Source organism: Theropithecus gelada, chromosome 10, assembly GCF_003255815.1.
Source record: "Theropithecus gelada isolate Dixy chromosome 10, Tgel_1.0, whole genome shotgun sequence".
Taxonomy (NCBI): Eukaryota; Metazoa; Chordata; class Mammalia; order Primates; family Cercopithecidae; genus Theropithecus; species Theropithecus gelada.
The window spans coordinates 31,390,494-31,407,759 of NC_037678.1; the positions used below are offsets into that span (position 1 = coordinate 31,390,494).

A 17,266-nucleotide genomic window follows, 5' to 3' on the forward strand; every position below is an offset into this window, starting at 1 on the left:
ACCAAAGATCCTTTCAAATAAAAGAATTTCAGTTATTTCTTTTTAAATAGAAAGGTCTTAACTTCCAGATGTCCTTCTATCTACTGAAATGACCAAGTAGACGCTACTTCTGTAACAAAATAGAAGCCTAGGTAAAGCTAATATTTGGCATTCACAAATTTTAGGTCCAGAAACAGTTTTTGCTTATCATTTTTTTTTTTTTTTGAAATTGAGTTTGGCTCTTGTTGCCCAGGCTGGAGTGCAATGGCACGATCTCGGCTCACTGCAACCTCCACCTCCCGGGTTCAAGCTATTCTCCTGCCTCAGCCTTCCTGAGTAGCTGGGATTACAGGCATGCACCACCACACCCGGCTAATTTTTTGTATTTTTAGTAGAGATGGGGTTTCTCCATGTTGGTCAGGTTAGTCTTTGAACTCCCGACCTCAGGTGATCCACCCGCCTCGGCCTCCCCAAGTGCGGCGATTATAGGCGTGAGCCACCGCGGCTGGCCCAGGTTTTGCTTTTCAAAGTAAGTGATAATGCATTTCACATAAAACATTAAGTCTACTGCATACATAATCCTTTTATTTCCCAAATGAAGGCAATATAAGAAGATTCTGTATTTTTCGAGATAACTAGAAGGCTTTAAGCACCCAAGACGCCCTGATTTCAAGGTAGTGAAATTTTATTAATTATCAGCTCCTCTACCATTGATGTGTTTCACAGGAGGAAAACCCCCAAGCCTGTATCGTCGGATAACTGGAAGCACCACTGCAGCAGGCCCTCGGGCAAGGGGGCCACACAGCCTTCCTGGGAAACAGGCACAGTGCTGTTGTGCGTTCCTAGTCGCATGAAGGCAAAGGCTTGGGCATTTTCTTCCTCTTGGTGTGTCTGGCACTGTGGGTGATGTTACCGAGAAGCTCTGGTGCTCAGGGGCCTCTTAGTAGGGCACACTAAATATAACTTTTGCTAAAACTTTTGGAATTAAGTTGAATACTATTGATGACACTTTGCCATGAGCTTAGTGACACTTGTTCAATATTTAAGGTAACACAGCAGTAAAAGTGAGATAAGATTCCTTTCTAACAATCCCATCAGGTTTACCTTTCAGAGCTATCACCTTAGAGGCCGGATTCATGATGGCACTCTCTGCAGAGATAGGCCGTCGGATCGGAGCCATTGGGTCACTCATGTCAATGATCGTGACCTGTGCCTGCTCACCAGCTTTCTCTCGGATACATATGAACTTGTCAGATTCCATGGTCAGTGTGCTGAACCCAATGTTGGCTGGATTAATTCCAAGGTTTTGAAGCTAAACAGAAAAAAAGCATTTGATTAATTTTTTTTTCCTCTGAAATGGATTGACCCTAGCCAACAGCAAAGGAGGAGGAGAAGTTAAATAAAATTTAGAAAAAAGTTAACATTAGGTAAACACTTGAAGCAAACATTAGCTTGCTTTTCTACACCTGTAATAGATCCACCCAAGCCTGTGAATCAATTCTCAAGGGGATGACCAACCCACAGTGGAGATAAGACATGTGCAGGATGACACTAGGCAGTGTCAAGGATGCCACAAGTGATACAGACAGGAAGAGATGAGTTGGGGGTGAACTCCCAAAGAACACCATCAGATAAGGTGTCACAGATAAGCCCACCACTGACAAGAGCTTTGGAAGGAAGGAGGTCTTGGAGAGGTGAAGGCGAGGGAAGCAGAAGGGAAAAGGGGAGGAAACACAAAACCTGGTTTCTCCAAAAGGCAAGAAAAAAGAATTGGCCAAAGGTTTTTGCTTAAATATTTCCCTAGATATCATCAAATCTGTCCAAATCTGATTTGAAGGAATTTCTAAGTCAGTGTGAATACTTCCTGGAGAGTCTGAGGTTAATAAGAAAGTCAGCAGGTTGGCACATCTTCCAAGGCTGGTGGATTCCTTCTACTGTGTAAACTGAAACCAGGTGCCTTTCTCCAAAGGCCATCTTATACCAGTGACTGGGCTAAATCAAGACCTGTTAATGGGATAAGCTTCAATGAAAAACTCTGGGAAAACACACACTCAAGAAATGTTTATCATTCCCATAAAGCACCAAGCTTATTTCTACAAACTTCCCTGCTCTGACCTACCTATAAGACACCTTTATTTATTTTTTTGAGATGGAGTCTCGCTCTGTCACCCAGGCTGGAGTGCAGTGGCCGGATCTCAGCTCACTGCAAGCTCCGCCTCCCGGGTTTATGCCATTCTCCTGCCTCAGCCTCCCAAGTAGCTGGGACTACAGGCGCCTGCCACCACGCCCGGCTAGTTTTTTGTATTTTTTAGTAGAGACGGGGTTTCACCGTGTTAGCCAGGATGGTCTCGATCTCCTGACCTTGTGATCCGCCCGTCTCGGCCTCCCAAAGTGCTGGGATTACAGGCTTGAGCCACCGCACCCGGCCGACGATACCTTTACTTTTAAACACTGTTCTGTTCAGCTCCAATTCTACTGCTACTGATTTGACCATTTAACATCTGTTACCTTGTGTAACCTTGAAGAGGCTCACACTAGCAACAAAGATCATGGAGCACTGTGTTAAAATCACCACCACCCTTTGGAAGGAACACAAGTAAGACTGTTCATACTGCGAGTATAACTCAGGACGGTGCCTTGTTTGTCTTTTGTAGCAGAGTCTAGCACATACTGGATGTTCCAGCTGCTGAGTGGAGCAGGCTACACGACAACAGGTCACCTCATCTCATCCTCCTGTTAACCCACTGAGACAAGCATCTCACATACACTTTACACTTGGGAAAAACAAAGTGTTGGGGTTCAGAAATCTTTCAGAAGTTACAAAGCTGATTAATGATGGAGCCAGGTATAATAAAGCCTGTGTTCAGACCACAATACTGAGTTCTTTGAAATTCATATTCCATTTTAACACAGAAAAGATAAACTAAGTGGTGATTATGTTCCCAAATGAGTCCACCAAAACAAACAAAAAACAGATATAACAGCAAAAAACAAAACATTACTTCATAGCTGCAGTGAAATAATTTTTTTAAAAATAGAACTTGCCAATTGATATTGCCATTATTACAAGAAAAGTCCCTTCATGTTCCAAACTTGGGTTATAGCAAAGAAAATAATGCTAGCAGTGGTTTATGAAGGATAGGAAAAACCAAAGTATTTTTCCTGTTCTCACACATCCCTCAACACAAGATTTCTAACACCAGATGTGTGGGGGTTTCTCCAGCAGACACCACCTGGATATCCCACAATTTAATTCAATTCTAACAATATATACCTAGAGATAGTATCAGATCCCATAGGCTGAGGGCTCAGTCCCATAAGACTGACTCCACTTCAGACACTAATCGCAAGCCCCAGGCTGCAGCCTGTACTTCTGACCATCCAGCTATAAACCAGGGTTCCCATGACCTTCTTCCTGGGTTTGACTAATTTGTTGGAGTGGCTAACACAACTCAAGAGACACGTTTCTCATTTATTACGAAGGATATTACAAAGGACACTGATGAACTGCCAGATGAAAGAGGCGCTTAGAGAAAGGTGCAAGGGGTGTCCTTGCCTTTTCCAGCACACGGCTCTTCAGGAACCTCCATGTGTTCAGTTATCATGGAGCTCCCAAAATCTATCTACACATTAGCACTATTTTATTTATGGAGGTTTTGTAACATCTGGTAGGGCCTGCTGTCCTTTGCACTTGTTACTTTTGAAATTTTCTTAGGTATTATATTGCTTAACTTTTTTGTAAGTCTAAAAAAAAATTTCAAGCCCCCAAATAAGAATATGGGGGTCATCTGTGGCAGGCGAAGTCATGAGACTGGATGGTAGCACCGAGAGAGACCGTGAAGAGTGAGAGAATGGCTTGGGAGCCCAGAGCACAGAGCCCCAGGACACACTAAGGCTTAGAAGGGAAGCAGAGGAGCAGCCCATGAAGATGGACATAATTTACTCACGTAAAGTTAACATACTTAAGTAAACCAAGAATAAAAGATAACAGAAGTCCCACAAGTGCAACCACTGATACTTAGTAAACCAGGAAACCACATTAGCACAACCAAAGAAAACCTCCCAGTCTCACCAACTTTCTCACAAATCAGCCATGTTCAAATTCCATCATCCTCTCCTAGTTTAGTTCCCTGCTGGATTATACAACAACATCCAAGGTCATAAATTCCTGGAGGACACAGATCAGATTAGTGGCGTTTTTGTTTTGTTTTGTTTTGTTTTGTTTTTGAGACGGAGTCTAGCTCTGTCCCCCAGACTGGAGTGCAATGGCGTGATCTCAGCTCACTGCAACCTCCACCTCCCGGGTTCAAGCGATTCTCCAGCCTCAGCCTCCTGGGTAGCTGGTATTATAGGCAGTCACCGCCACGCCCAGCTACTCTTTGTATTTCTAGTAGAGATGGGGTTTCACCACATTGGTCAGGCTGCTCTCGAACTCCTGACCTGTGGTGATCTGCCTGCCACAGCCTCCCAAAGTGCTAGGATTACAGGCTTGAGCCACCACTGGCCAGATTAGTATTATTTACTCTGTCTGCAAGTAATAGAAAAATCCTGAAAAACAGAATAATACAAATGCCCTAGAAGTTACTTTGTTTGTTCATTTATTTATTTATTTATTTGAGACAGTCTCACTGCGACGCCCATGCTGGAGTGTAATGGCACAATCTTGGCTCACTGCAACCTCTGCTTCCTGAGTCCAAGCAATTCTCCTGCCTCACCCTCCCGAGTAGCTGGGACTACAGGCATGCACCACCACACCCGGCTAATTTTTGTAATTTTTAGTAGAGATGGGGTTTCACCATATTGGCCAGGCTGGTCTAGAACTCCTGACCTCAAGTAATTTGCCTGCCTCGGCCTCCCAAAGTGCTAGGATTTACAATATTTATTAAAAAAACAGAGGACAGTGGGATTCCAGAAGATAAGACTGCTGCATTTGAGGTTCCCCCTCCAAATTCTACATTATCCATCAGATTTGTGAGCCCTTTGAAAAGAAAAAACATGAATACCTGCAGCCAATGTGGGCTCACTAAGAAGTCACACCAAATCAATCTAATTTTCTTGAAGTCAAGTGAATGTGGTAGAATAAATCTTCATTTCAGCAAAGCATCTGGCTTACCTCAGCTGAGGTAGCCAAAGTAACTTTCATGGGTAATCAGTGTCCTACCCCAAGCCTTACCTGTGGCATGCTTATAGAATAGAGAGCTTTGCTTTGTATTTTCATATTTACTTAATCTCTTCTTTATTCTCAGAGTCAAATTCAGGTTCTCCTCATTTTGAATCCATCAAAACACTGAGCACATAAAAGCCCAAACAATGTATGAAACAAAAGACTCTTGGAATGAGATGGAAAAGCATGAAGTGAGCTTGTGTCCACAGCTGAACCGCACCTCAGTGGTGCTGGCCACATTGACCTCTGTCCGTCTGCTGCCAGGGCCCAGAGCTCAGACCTTAATCATCTGCTGGTCAATATTCTGAATAATGACTCTACCCAAAGTCATACACAGTGACTGTTTCATCTGCTAAGGGTATGCTTTGAGACTGTCAATATACTAGAGTAACAATCAGAATCTTAACAGATTTGAAAGGACTATGAAATTAAAAAGATAAATGTACACAAATAAAATACTACATTTGTGTTAAGTACAAAAAAAAGGTCAAAGCTTGCTTCAAAAAGCAGCTCTAATACATAAAATGTCAACCAAATGCAATGCACAGGCCTTCTTTGGATGCTGATACAAATAAACCAAATGTACGAAGCACTTGAGACAAATAGAGAAACAACACTGACAAGATACTGGATGATACTGAGAAATTAGATTTTTTTTTTTTAGGTGTGATGTTATTAGAGTTAAAAAATAAAGAATTCTTGGCTGGGCACAGTGGCTCATGCCTGTAATCCCAGCACTTTGGGAGCCCAAGACGGGCGGATCACGAGGTCAGGAGATCGAGACCATCCTGGCTAACACGGTGAAACCCTGTCTCTACTAAAAAATACAAAAAAGTTAGCCGGGCCTGGTGGCGGGCACCTGTAGTCCCAGCTACTCGGGAGGCTGAGGCAGGAGAATGGCGTGAACCCAGAAGTTGGAGCTTGCAGTGAGCCGAGATCAGGCCACTGCACTCCAGCCTGGGCGATAGAACAAGACACTGTCTCAAAAAAAAAAAAAAAAAAAAAAAAAAGATTTCTTAGTGTATATCAATGGATGAATAGATAAAATACAAAAATTAGCCAGGCATAGTGGCGGGCGCCTGTAATCCCAGCTACTTGAAAGGCAGAGGTAGGAGAATCACCTGAACCCAGGAAGCGGAGCTTGCAGTGAGCTAAGATTGTGCCATTGCACTCCAGCCTGGGCAACAGAGCGAGACTCTATGTCAAAAAAAAAAAAAAAAAAGTCACACAAAAAGACAAATATTGTATGATTCCATTTATATCCAGTATGTAGAACAGTCAAATCTACAGAAACAGAAACAAAAAGTAGATGGTTTTAGGGGGAGGAGTGTGAATGGGGGAGTCATTTCTTAATAGGTATGGAGCATCTGTTTTACAAGATGAAAAGAGTTTTGGAGATGGATGGTGGTGATGGCTGCACAACAATTTGAATGTACTTAATATCGCTGAAGTGTACACCTAAAAATGGTTAAGATGATAAATTTTATGTTATATGTATTTTACCACAATTTTAAAACTTAGAAAAAAATAACAAAGAGTTCTCTCTTGGAGATACATCCTAAAGTGTTTAAGGATAAAACAAGATGTCAGGAATTAGCCTCAATATAATTTGGTAGCGATTGGAGACATAAGTAAAACAAAGCTGGCCATGTATTGGTAAGCAACCCATTCGTGGTCTTGTCGACCTATCCGGATTTTCTGGCTTTAGCAGAATAGGACTGGATGCTCTCCAGACAGAGCAGTGCATGTAACTGGGCCTGAGTTTTCTAAATTGTCATTTTGTTCTCAGTTTGGGGATCAATATTGGGTTAATATGGTGACATTCTGATTTCAACTCCAAATATCAAGAATTTGTAACCCTGAATAATCTGTATCCAACCTCTTGAGCATAGTGGGTTTTTAAATAATAGTAGTTAAGTTCCTTATCTAAGAGCATATATACACATGTATGGCATTTGAAAAAGGTAAAAGGACCTCACAAATAAGACAGTGTCTTAACATCTGAGAATAGTGGATCCAAAAATAAGATAAAGACTATCAGATGAAATTAAGACAGTAGTTCTCAACCAGGAGTGCTATCCTGCAGTCTTCAGAAATGGGAAAGGGGCAGCCAGGCGTGGTGGCTCACGCTTGTAATCCTAGCACTTTGGAAGGCCAAGGTGGGCAGATCAGAAGGTCAAGAGATGGAGACCATCCTGGCCAACATGGTGAAACCCCATCTCTACTAAAAATACAAAAATTACCTGGACACGGTGGTATGCACCTGTAGTCTCAGCGACTTGGGAGGCTGAGGCAGGAGAATCGCTTGAACCCAGGAGGCACAGGCTGCAGTGAGCCGAGATCGCACCACTGCACTCCAGCGACTGGCAACAGTCGCAAGACTGTGTCTCAAAAAAAAAAAGAAGAAGAAGAAAAAAAAAGAAAAAGAAAAGAAATAGGCAAGGGGATCGGGCGCAGAGGCTCACGCCTGTAATCCCAGCACTTTGGGAGGCCAAGGCGGGTGGATCACTTGAGATCAGTTCAAGACCAGCCTGGCCAACATGGTAAAACCCCGTCTCCACTAAAAATACAAAAATTAGCCGGGTCTGGTGGCATATGCCTGTAATCCCAGTTACTCAGGAGGCTGAGGCAGGAGAACCCAGGAGGTGGAGGCTGCAGCAAGTCAGGATCACGCCACTGCACTCCAGCCTGGGCGACAGAGCAAGACTCTATCTCAAAAAAAGAAAAAAATGGCCAGGCGCGGTGGCTCAAGCCTGTAATCTCAGCACTTTGGGAGACCGAGACAGGCAGATCACGAGGTCAGGAGATTGAGACCATCCTGGCTAACACGGTGAAACCCCGCCTCTACTAAAAAATACAAAAAACTAGCCGGGCGAGGTGGTGTGCGCCTGTAGTCCCAGCTATTCGGGAGGCTGAGGCAGGAGAATGGCGTAAACCCGGGAGGCGGAGCTTGCAGCGAGCTGAGATCTGGCCACTGCACTCCAGCCCGGGCGACAGAGCGAGACTCTGTCTCAAAAAAAAAAAAAAAAAAAAGAAAGAAGAAAAAAACAGAAATGGGCAAGGGTAGTTTTAATAGTACAATGAGTGGAGAACTCATTCTCTATTCATTTAGCCAGGAATGCTCAATACAGTACAATCCCACAAAAATAACTTTTCCATTTAAGATGACAGATACTACTGTGAGTTTTTCTCCATATGCAGAAACTAAGTCCCAGAAAAGTGATGTGCCGAAAAGTCAGGTTTTCTTTTTTTCTTCTTTTTTTTTCAGACAGAGTCTCACTCTGTCACCCAGCCTGGAGGGCAGTGGCACGATTTCGGCTCACTGCAACTTCTGCCTCCCGGGTTCAAGTAATTCTCCAGCCTCAGCCTCCTGAATAGCTAGGACTACAGGCGCCAGCTACCATGCCTGGCTAATTTTCATATTTTCAGTAGAGTTTTGCCACATTGGCCAGGCTGGTTTCAAACTCCTGACCTCAGGTGATCCACCTGCCTCAGCCTCCCAAAGTGCTGGGATTATAGGTGCGAGCCACAGCACCCGGCCCAGGGTTTTTTTTTCACTAGTTAGCAAAAATAACCAAGGATTCTTGATCCCTAGTACATTATTCTGATGGGTGACCTAGCTACACACATTTTTAAAAAAATTTTCTTTCTTTCTTTTGAGACAGGGTCTCGCTCTGTTGCCAAGGCTGGAGTGCAGTGGTGCAATCTTGGCTCACTGCAAAGTCTGCCTCCCACATTCAAGCTATTCTCATGATGCAGCCTCCCAAGTAGCTGGGACTACAGGTATCCACCACTGCACTGGCTAATTTTTGTATTTTTAGTAAAGACAGGGTTTTGCCACGTTGGCCAGGCTGGTCTTGAACTCCTGGTCTCAAGTGATCCACCTTCCTCGGCCTCCCAAAGTGCTGGGATTACAGGCATGCACCACTGTACTGGACCTTTGCTACACATTTTAAATGGCATATATAAGAGTTAAGTAAAGAAGGTAAAGAAGATGCTGTTTAATGATCCTTTTCAGTTCTCAAAGCCTGCAATTAAATCAATCAAAATTCAAATCTGACACTGGGGGCCAGGCATGGTGGCTCATGCCTGTAATCCCAGCACTTTGGGAGGCCAAGGTGGGTAGATCACTGGAGGTCAGGAATTTGAGACCAGCCTGGCCAACATGGTGAAGCCGGGTCTCTACTAAAAATACAAAACTTAGCTGAGCGTGGTGGCACACGCCTGTGGCCCCAGCTACTCAGGAGGCTGAGGCACAAGAATCGCTTGAACCCAGGAGGCAGAGGCTGCAGTGAGCCAAGATTGTACCACTGCACTACAGAGAGAGACCCTATCTAAAATTAAAAAAAAAAAAAATCTGATTCTGGGGAATATGCAAAAAGAAATTACTCATCTGATAGTCCTGTGGTTTCTATGTATAAGGGGCTTAAGGAAGAGGTCTAACTGGGAGGACTACAACTGTGTTTATACAAGAGCATTAGTGAGAACACCAACTGCCTACATCAGTGAAGCCAGAATGCTTAAGTTGCACTGAACATTCCCATGTTTTCACACCTCTGCAGACAGCAGTATTTTTTCCTTCTGTATCTGTATCCTTCCCAGTCTCACTCACTGCTTTATCCTTGTGCCTAGCACATGGATGGTAAACAAGTAGTAAAACAAATTACTTTTTTCAGGGCAGTAAAATTTAGTTCATCTACAGTTTTTAAAACATATTTTGAGGGCTGGGCATGGTGGGTCATGCCTATAATCCCAGCACTTTGGGAGACCAAGGTGGGTGGATCACCTGAGGTCAGGAGTTCGAGAGCAGCCTGGCCAACATAATGAAACCCCATCTCTCTAAAAACACAAAAATCAGCTGGGCGTGGTGGCGGGCACCCTTAATCCCAGCTACCTGGGAGGTTGAAACAGGAGAATTGCTTGAACACGGTAGGCAGAGGCTGCAGTGAGCCAAGACCACGCCATTGCATTCCAGCCTGGGCAACAAGAGCGAAACTCTTTCAAAAAAATAAATGGGTCGGGTGCGGAGGCTCACACCTGTAATCCCAGCACTTTGGGAGGCTGAGGTGGGCAGATCACAAAGTCAGGACATCAAGACCATCCTGGCCAACATGGTGAAACCTCATCTCTACTAAAAATACAAAAATTAGCCACACATAGTGGCATGCACCTATAGTCCTAGCTACTCAGGAGGCTGAAGCCAGGAGAATCGCTCGAAGCTGGGAGGTGGAGGCTGCAGTGAGCTGAGATCGCACCACTGCACTCCAGCCTGGTGGACAGAGCGAGACTCTGTCTCAAGAAAATAAAAAACATTTTATATTTGAAACTTATCAACAAGCCTTTCCTAGCCTAAAGAGGGAGCTTTGTAAATGAGGGCCTATGAAGAATGTTGACACTAAGGTCTTTTCCAAAACTTACATTCTAGGAGTAGGTTAGTTCGGGGATAGTTAACTACATTTATATAATGCTTTACAGAACTTCTCTCAAGTTACACCATTACAGGTTTTCTGTATTTTAACACCAGTGCACAAGACTCTATATTTATCCCAGTTAAATGTCAACTAGTTGGATTCTGGCCTGTCAAGATCCATCTGATTCTAATTTCGTCGCTGAACTTTGCTATCCCAGCTTTGTGGCATCCTTCTTCAGCCCACCAAGAGTGATGGTCATCTCTCTGGCATGGAGGCCAGCAGCAGGCCTCAAGAGAAGCGGAAGAAAATGCGGGACAAGAGCCTGCAAACTCAGTAAAGTCTCAGTGAAGAAGCAAGGAAGGAAAAATCAGAAAGATTGCAGAAAGATTCCCCCTTAGAGAAGCGGGTGACAGGGTGTCAGCAACTACTACCCTAGGGAATACTGATAAACATGTCAGATAGATGCAGTGATCTGTCTGTGATCTTCAGTGTGTTAAGTTACAAAAGCAAAGGGCAGAAGCATATTTAAAGCAGGATTCTCTTCATCATTTTTGGAAAGATATAGTGGATTCATTAATAGTGGTTTCCCCTGAGGAGAGACAGAGGTTGAACTGAAAGATTTTAATTCCCATCAGACTTGCCCCTGCAACAGAAATATCTGAGTGGAGAGGAACCTGGACTCAGACCCTCCTAGGACTTAATTCTTTCAACCCAATCAACTAAAAAAGCACTGGTTTATGCAGCTTAGGCTTCTGAACATTTAAATGTTCTATGGTGAAGATTTGTTTTTCCAAAGAGTCTCCATTCAAATTCATTTACTATTTGGTCACTCACAATGTCACAGTGGTAGGCACTCCCATGAGGCTCACCCTCCCAGACACCCTGGCTGAGACAGGTTACTCTCCTTGCTTTGTAAATAAACAAGTTAGAAGGCAACTAACTGGCCAGTATGTATTTCCAATACCAGGAGCAGTGGTAGGCCAATAGGCAAAATTTAACAGCTTACATGGTATCTTTAAAAGATATTTTACACTGGAATGCCATAATTTTAGGATGCAATGAGCTGTCTTAGCACATTTGTCTTAGTACTATTGTCTTCACAAACCACTTCACAAAATGACATAGCTACGTAATGGCAACATAAACCAAATATGAACTGGCCTACTATGGGTACGTGTCTCCTTTTGGAGCATGAGCCCCAGGAGCCTCTCCAGACACACACGGGTGTGTGTGGATGGGAACTGTTTTCAGTTCAAGCTCAATCTACACCTTCACAGTTTTACTTTCATCCCTCTTTCCTGAATGATTAATACTGACTAACATGCAGAAGACGGGTTCACCCGGGCTGTGTGTGAGACTCACCTGGGAAGGAATACCAAAGCTCCATCTCCAGCACTCAGAGCTTTGGATTTAACATCTAGCAGAGATATGTTTAAAGCTGCAGGCCATTCTCACATGCAGCCTAGGTAGAGAAGCTCTGGTTAAGATCTTGACCATCTTTCTCCTACAATTCTAATGCTCAAGGTCTCTACATCTGTTTCGAACATCACCTCAGAGACACTTTGAGGGAACATGTTTATGTTTTCTGTGTATTGAGCTATGACACATTTCACAGCTTACAAACTTGCAGCTGCTTTTTTGATCTAGCTAGGGGGAATTGCTTAAGGCTCAAGAAAATTTTTATGTCACCAAACTATTCAACCATTCCTCTTCTGAATCAAGATGTCCTAAATTCTCAGCCCATCCTCAGATATTACAAACAGAAATACCCTTCCAACTCTGATATTTGAATATTTCTAAAAAGTTCAAATAGTAGCTCCTGAGCTCACAATCCAGTAGAGAAAATGAACAGCTACAGTACCCTGGGAAGAGGGTCATTATAAGAGGAACCCCAAAGAGGCACAGAGGAAGAACTCCTAACTGACAAATCAGGGAGAGCTTCCAGAGACAGTGTCATTTTCACAGATACCAGAAGGCTCAGTAGGAGTCAGTGAGTAAAGAGGGGTGAGGGGAGAATGTGTTCTGGCAAGGACACAAAGGGAGTAGCAGCAGAGTTGAGCAGGTGTCGGGCTAGGAAGAACAGGAAAGAGCACGTGGGGATCAGCCTTTTCATGCCAGAGGAAACACAAAACCACTCCCTGAAGAACTTTAAGCAGATGCTCATCCTTGGAGAAGATCACGTTGCCTGTGTGCTGGAGAATGGACCGCAGGAGGGCCAGACTGGAAGCAGAAGGACAAAGCTAGCATGACCATCAAGGCGGGGAAGGATGGCATAGTTTAGGGAAATGGCAGTCATGATGACAGTAGCAGAACAATGCCAAAAGTAAACAAGAGAAAGGGACAACAGGATGGGGAAAACACATCCTAGGCTCCTGGCTAGACACTGGGCAAGATACACATCTGGGGAGAAAGGGAACCCCATTTCTGAACACTGTGTTTGAGGAACCTGCTGACCATTCCCTGGCCTTCTTCTGTGGACAGCTGTCACAATGGCAGCTACAGCTCATAAGGACACAGTGCTTTACAGTAGTCCCCTTTTATCTGTGGTTTTTTCACACTTTGTTACCTGCAGTCTGAAAATATTAAATGTAAGATCCCAGAAATAAACAATTCTTAAGTTTTAAATTGCATGCCATTCCGCAGAGAGTGATGAAATCTTGTACCAGCCCACCCGGGACGTGAATTATCCCTCTGCCCAGCATATCCAGCTGTATACACTGCCGGCCCATTAGTCACTTAGTAGCGGTCAGTTACCAGGTTGACTGTTGCAGCATTACAGAGCTTGTGTTCAAGTAACCCTTAATTTACTTAATAATGGCCCCAAAGGCCAACAGTAGTGATGCTGGCATATTGTTATTATTGTTCTGTTTTATTATTAGTTATCATTGTTAATCTCTTACTGTGCTTCATATAAATTCACCTTTATCATACATATGTATGCATAGGAAAAAAAAGTGTATAAAGGGTTCAGAACAACCTGCAGTTTCAGGCATCCTCTGGGGGGTCTTAGAACATATTGCCCATGGGTAAAGGGGACTACTGTATTATGTCATTGTTTAAAGCTTTACATTTATTAACTCAAAACCTCACAACTACCTTGTGAGATAAGAAGTATGCCTTTTATTCTTATTTTATAGATGAAGATATAGAAGCACAAAAAAGCTACAAATATTGCCCTAAATCACACAGCCAGTAAGTGCCTAAGTCCAGATTCAATGCCTTCAGTTTGGCCTCAGTTTGTGCTCTTAACCAGGACCTGCTACTGCCTCTCAGGCACACAGCAGTGAAACTCCAAAAACACTCAGATGGCTTGGGAACACCAAGTTTATGGGAACACAAAAAATCACCAGCAGCATGTCCTGAATGAAAAAGTAGAGGGGCTCAAGACAGATTCCAAGCTCATCCACAAGAGGCACCCACAGGGCAGTGGGTGTGGGCAGAAAGGAAGGAGACACCTTGGGAAACTGTAGGACCAAAAACAGTAGAGAAAGGACCCTCAGGAGGCAGTAAAGTACAGCATCAGATGCGGCTGGACATCACAGAAGACGTGTGTGCTGTGATGGGCTTTATCTCATCTATCTCATCTCATCTTATTTTTTTTTCTTTTCTTTTCTTTTTTTTTTTGTATTTTTTAGTAGAGACGGGGTTTCACCGTGTTAGCCAGGATGGTCTCGATCTCCTGACCTCGTGATCCGCCCGTCTCGGCCTCCCAAAGTGCTGGGATTACAGGCTTGAGCCACCGCGCCCGGCCTCATCTTATTTTTTGAGACGGAGTCTTGGTCTGCTACCCAGGCTGGAAAGCAGTGACATGATTTCGGCTCACTGCAACCTTTGCCTCCCGGGTTCAAGAGATTCTCCTGCTTCAGCCTCCTGAGTAGCTGGGACTATAGGCGCGTACCAACACGCCTGGCTAATATTGTATTTTTAGTAGAGACAGGTTTCACTGTGTTGGCCAGGCTGGTCTCGAACTCCTGACCTCAGGTGATCCACCCACCTCGGCCTCCCAAAGTGCTGGGATTACAGGTGTGAGCCACCATGCTCGGCCTGATTTTATTTTTTATAGCAAAGATTAGCCAACTGCAGCCTGCTTTTGTATGGCTAAACTAAAAATCATTTTCATATTTTTAGAAAGTTAAAAAATGTAAGAATATGGGACAGAGACAGAATGTGACCCTTATAAAAAAGCCTGCAGGATGACTTGTAACCTTTGCAAAAACAGATTCAGGGGAAAAAATGGAGACAAAAGCCAGACTGCAGGTTACTGGGGAATATAAAAATAATGAAGCGCTAAAGCAGCTCTTTCATGATATCCAGCTATAAGAGAAGTTTCGTGGGGACAAGAGCGGGGGAAGAAGTTTGCTGGTTGTACAGATGGAAGAGAGGTGAGCATTGCCCAACACAAGCACGAAGAAACCATGAGAGGGAAAGGATGAAAATACAGCAAAGAGAGGCTATGACTGAACAAGGCTCCCTTTTAGGGAGGAAGGATACCAGATCCAGAGCATAGACAAGAAAGGACACCTACTTTTGAGGCAACAGGAAGGCAGGAAAGGGTGGCTGCAGACAAGCGTCTAAGTCTGCAGCCATAAAGGTGAGAAACATCCCAGTTATGGCTTTAGTTTTCTCCAAGTCATCTGCTGGTTGCAAGGTAGGAATGGCAGGATTGGGATTTAAGGAACAGGCTGAAGTTTTGAAATGTCTGTAGTGAAGGCAGTGTGTGCTGACTCAGTGTGTGCTCTACAGAATGTAGAGCAGCCTCAAAGACCCAGTCAGTGTTGGAGACCACAAACCACACACTTTCATTCAGGTGGCTGCCCACAAGCCACAAGCATTTTCCAGATAATGGAACATATCAACTCTGACGGACATTACAAATCCTGATGGACATTAGAAACGCTGATAGACACCTAAAATGCCTTATTGCTTTCTTGCTCTTTGAAAAGAACATATTTAGACAGTGGTTAAGCACAGGCATTGGAGTCAGAGACCTGGGTTAGAACTCAAGCTATGTCACTTACTAGCCGTGTAACTTTAGCTGAATGAATTATAATATGAACCTCAGTGACCCATGGTAGAAAACAGGATATCACTACCTGCCTCAGTTATCATGAGAATTAAATTAAACGAGATTTATAAAATACAATAGTCAGTGGCAAGAGAAATGGCTCAATAAATGATAACTACATCATCTCATTATTATGAGCAGCAGCAGTATTTTGCTACCTCAACATGACTGGCGCTGGCTCAGCTTAGTGGCAGAATGAAGTCCAGGGGGACAGATGTCGAGGCACTTCCACCTCCACACAATTTCCACTGTATCACTAACCAAGCGATCCTGGCAGGATCCTCTGGATATCAAGTTTCCAGTCTGCAGAATGAGGGGACCGGAGTGGTCACTACACAGGTCCCAAGGCCTTTCCCGTCTGCATCTAGGGCTAACAGTGCTCTGCACTGTGAAAACAGGAACTTTCAGTCAAGCATGTTCCTCGATGTACTACTTTGTAGTCAAAAAGACTGGAGTCTGAATCCTGTTCTTATTGAATGAAGATGAGTTCAACACTTTTGAGACTCGGTTTCCTCATCTACAAAAGAGTAAGCGAATCGCAACGAATGGGAGTGTGATGATTTAACACGGAGCACTCAGGGAGGAGCCGCTGGAGACCCTCCTCTGCCGCACCTCCCCGGGTAAACGAGGGGACCAGCACCGTTCCCTGGCAGACCCGTGAGCTGCCCGCAAGGCGCCCGACCCAAGCCTTTGCTCAAAGCAGCGACCAGTCCTTATGTTCCTGAGCACAAACAAACGGAGAACAAACTGGGACCTTATTAAAAAGGCAGGCTTTGGAAGTGTTACTGCATTGAAAAGCCCTACTTCGGCTTAGCCCTGAGAAATTTTTCTCTTGGGTCACGCATGTTCACGGTCCTCCCAGGGGAAGCCGCCCTGGGAACGAAAACAGAGCACAGAGGCAAACTCAGGGGCGAATAAGGACCGGAGAACACCAAGCGGGGCGTGGAGCTGTGGGATCGGCACGGCCCTCGGGTTGCCCCTCCTGAAGCGGGAATCTGTGTGCGTCCTCGCGGGCACTGAGCGGGGCGTCCCAGGGGGCGTTCGCTTCCACCACCAGCGTTCCCCAGCCGGCGCCCGCCGGTAACGGGCTTCGGCGACGGCCCCCGAGCGGGTCCTCGCGAGCGGCCGCCGCGCCCGGGACCCCGCAGCCCCAACCCATGTGGGAAGTCAGAAGTCGGCGCGGCCAGCTGGGCAGCGGCTCAGCGGGGCTAGGGGCGCGGGGTCAAGCCTGAGAGGCCGGCCGGAGGAGGCGCGGCTGACAGGACGGAGCGCGGGGCGCATCCCCCGGGCCCTCCGGGCCTCACCTGGAAGTGCTCTTGAAAGCGAATAGGGAGGATCTGCGCCATGGCTGGTGCGGGACCTAGGCGGCTGCGGCGGCGGCGGTGGAAGCGGCAGGGATGACCGCCGACCCCTCGCGCGGGCTGACCGGTGGCGAGGGCGCAGGCGCAGTTGTTCCGACTCCAGGTCCCGGCCCCCGCCCTCCTCCTGACCGCGCCCTGGCTCCCACCCCCTCCGCTGCCCCTCCCCCGTCCCTCGTCCCTCCCCTGACCCTCCCCCGCGCCCCTTCCTCCCGCCGCTCCCCCGCCCCCGCTCCCCCCGCCCCCGCGCCCCCGCCCCCCCGCCCCCGCGCCCCCGCCCCCCCGCCCC

The 17,266-nt window shown here is 45.5% G+C and overlaps 1 protein-coding gene across 1 annotated transcript in view; it reads right to left on the reverse strand.

The window, feature by feature from the left end:
• Positions 1-17,051, reverse strand: part of CLTCL1 (clathrin heavy chain like 1) — a 112,869-nt gene extending 95,818 nt beyond the window's left edge. The window contains exons 1-2 of the mRNA XM_025399141.1: positions 16,924-17,051; positions 1,084-1,291 (exon numbers count right to left, since the gene is read on the reverse strand). Of these exons, the coding sequence (XP_025254926.1) occupies positions 1,084-1,291; positions 16,924-16,965 (250 nt within the window). The 5' untranslated portion in view covers positions 16,966-17,051. The remainder of the gene's footprint in view (positions 1-1,083; positions 1,292-16,923) is intronic.
• Positions 17,052-17,266: the final 215 nt, after the last annotated feature.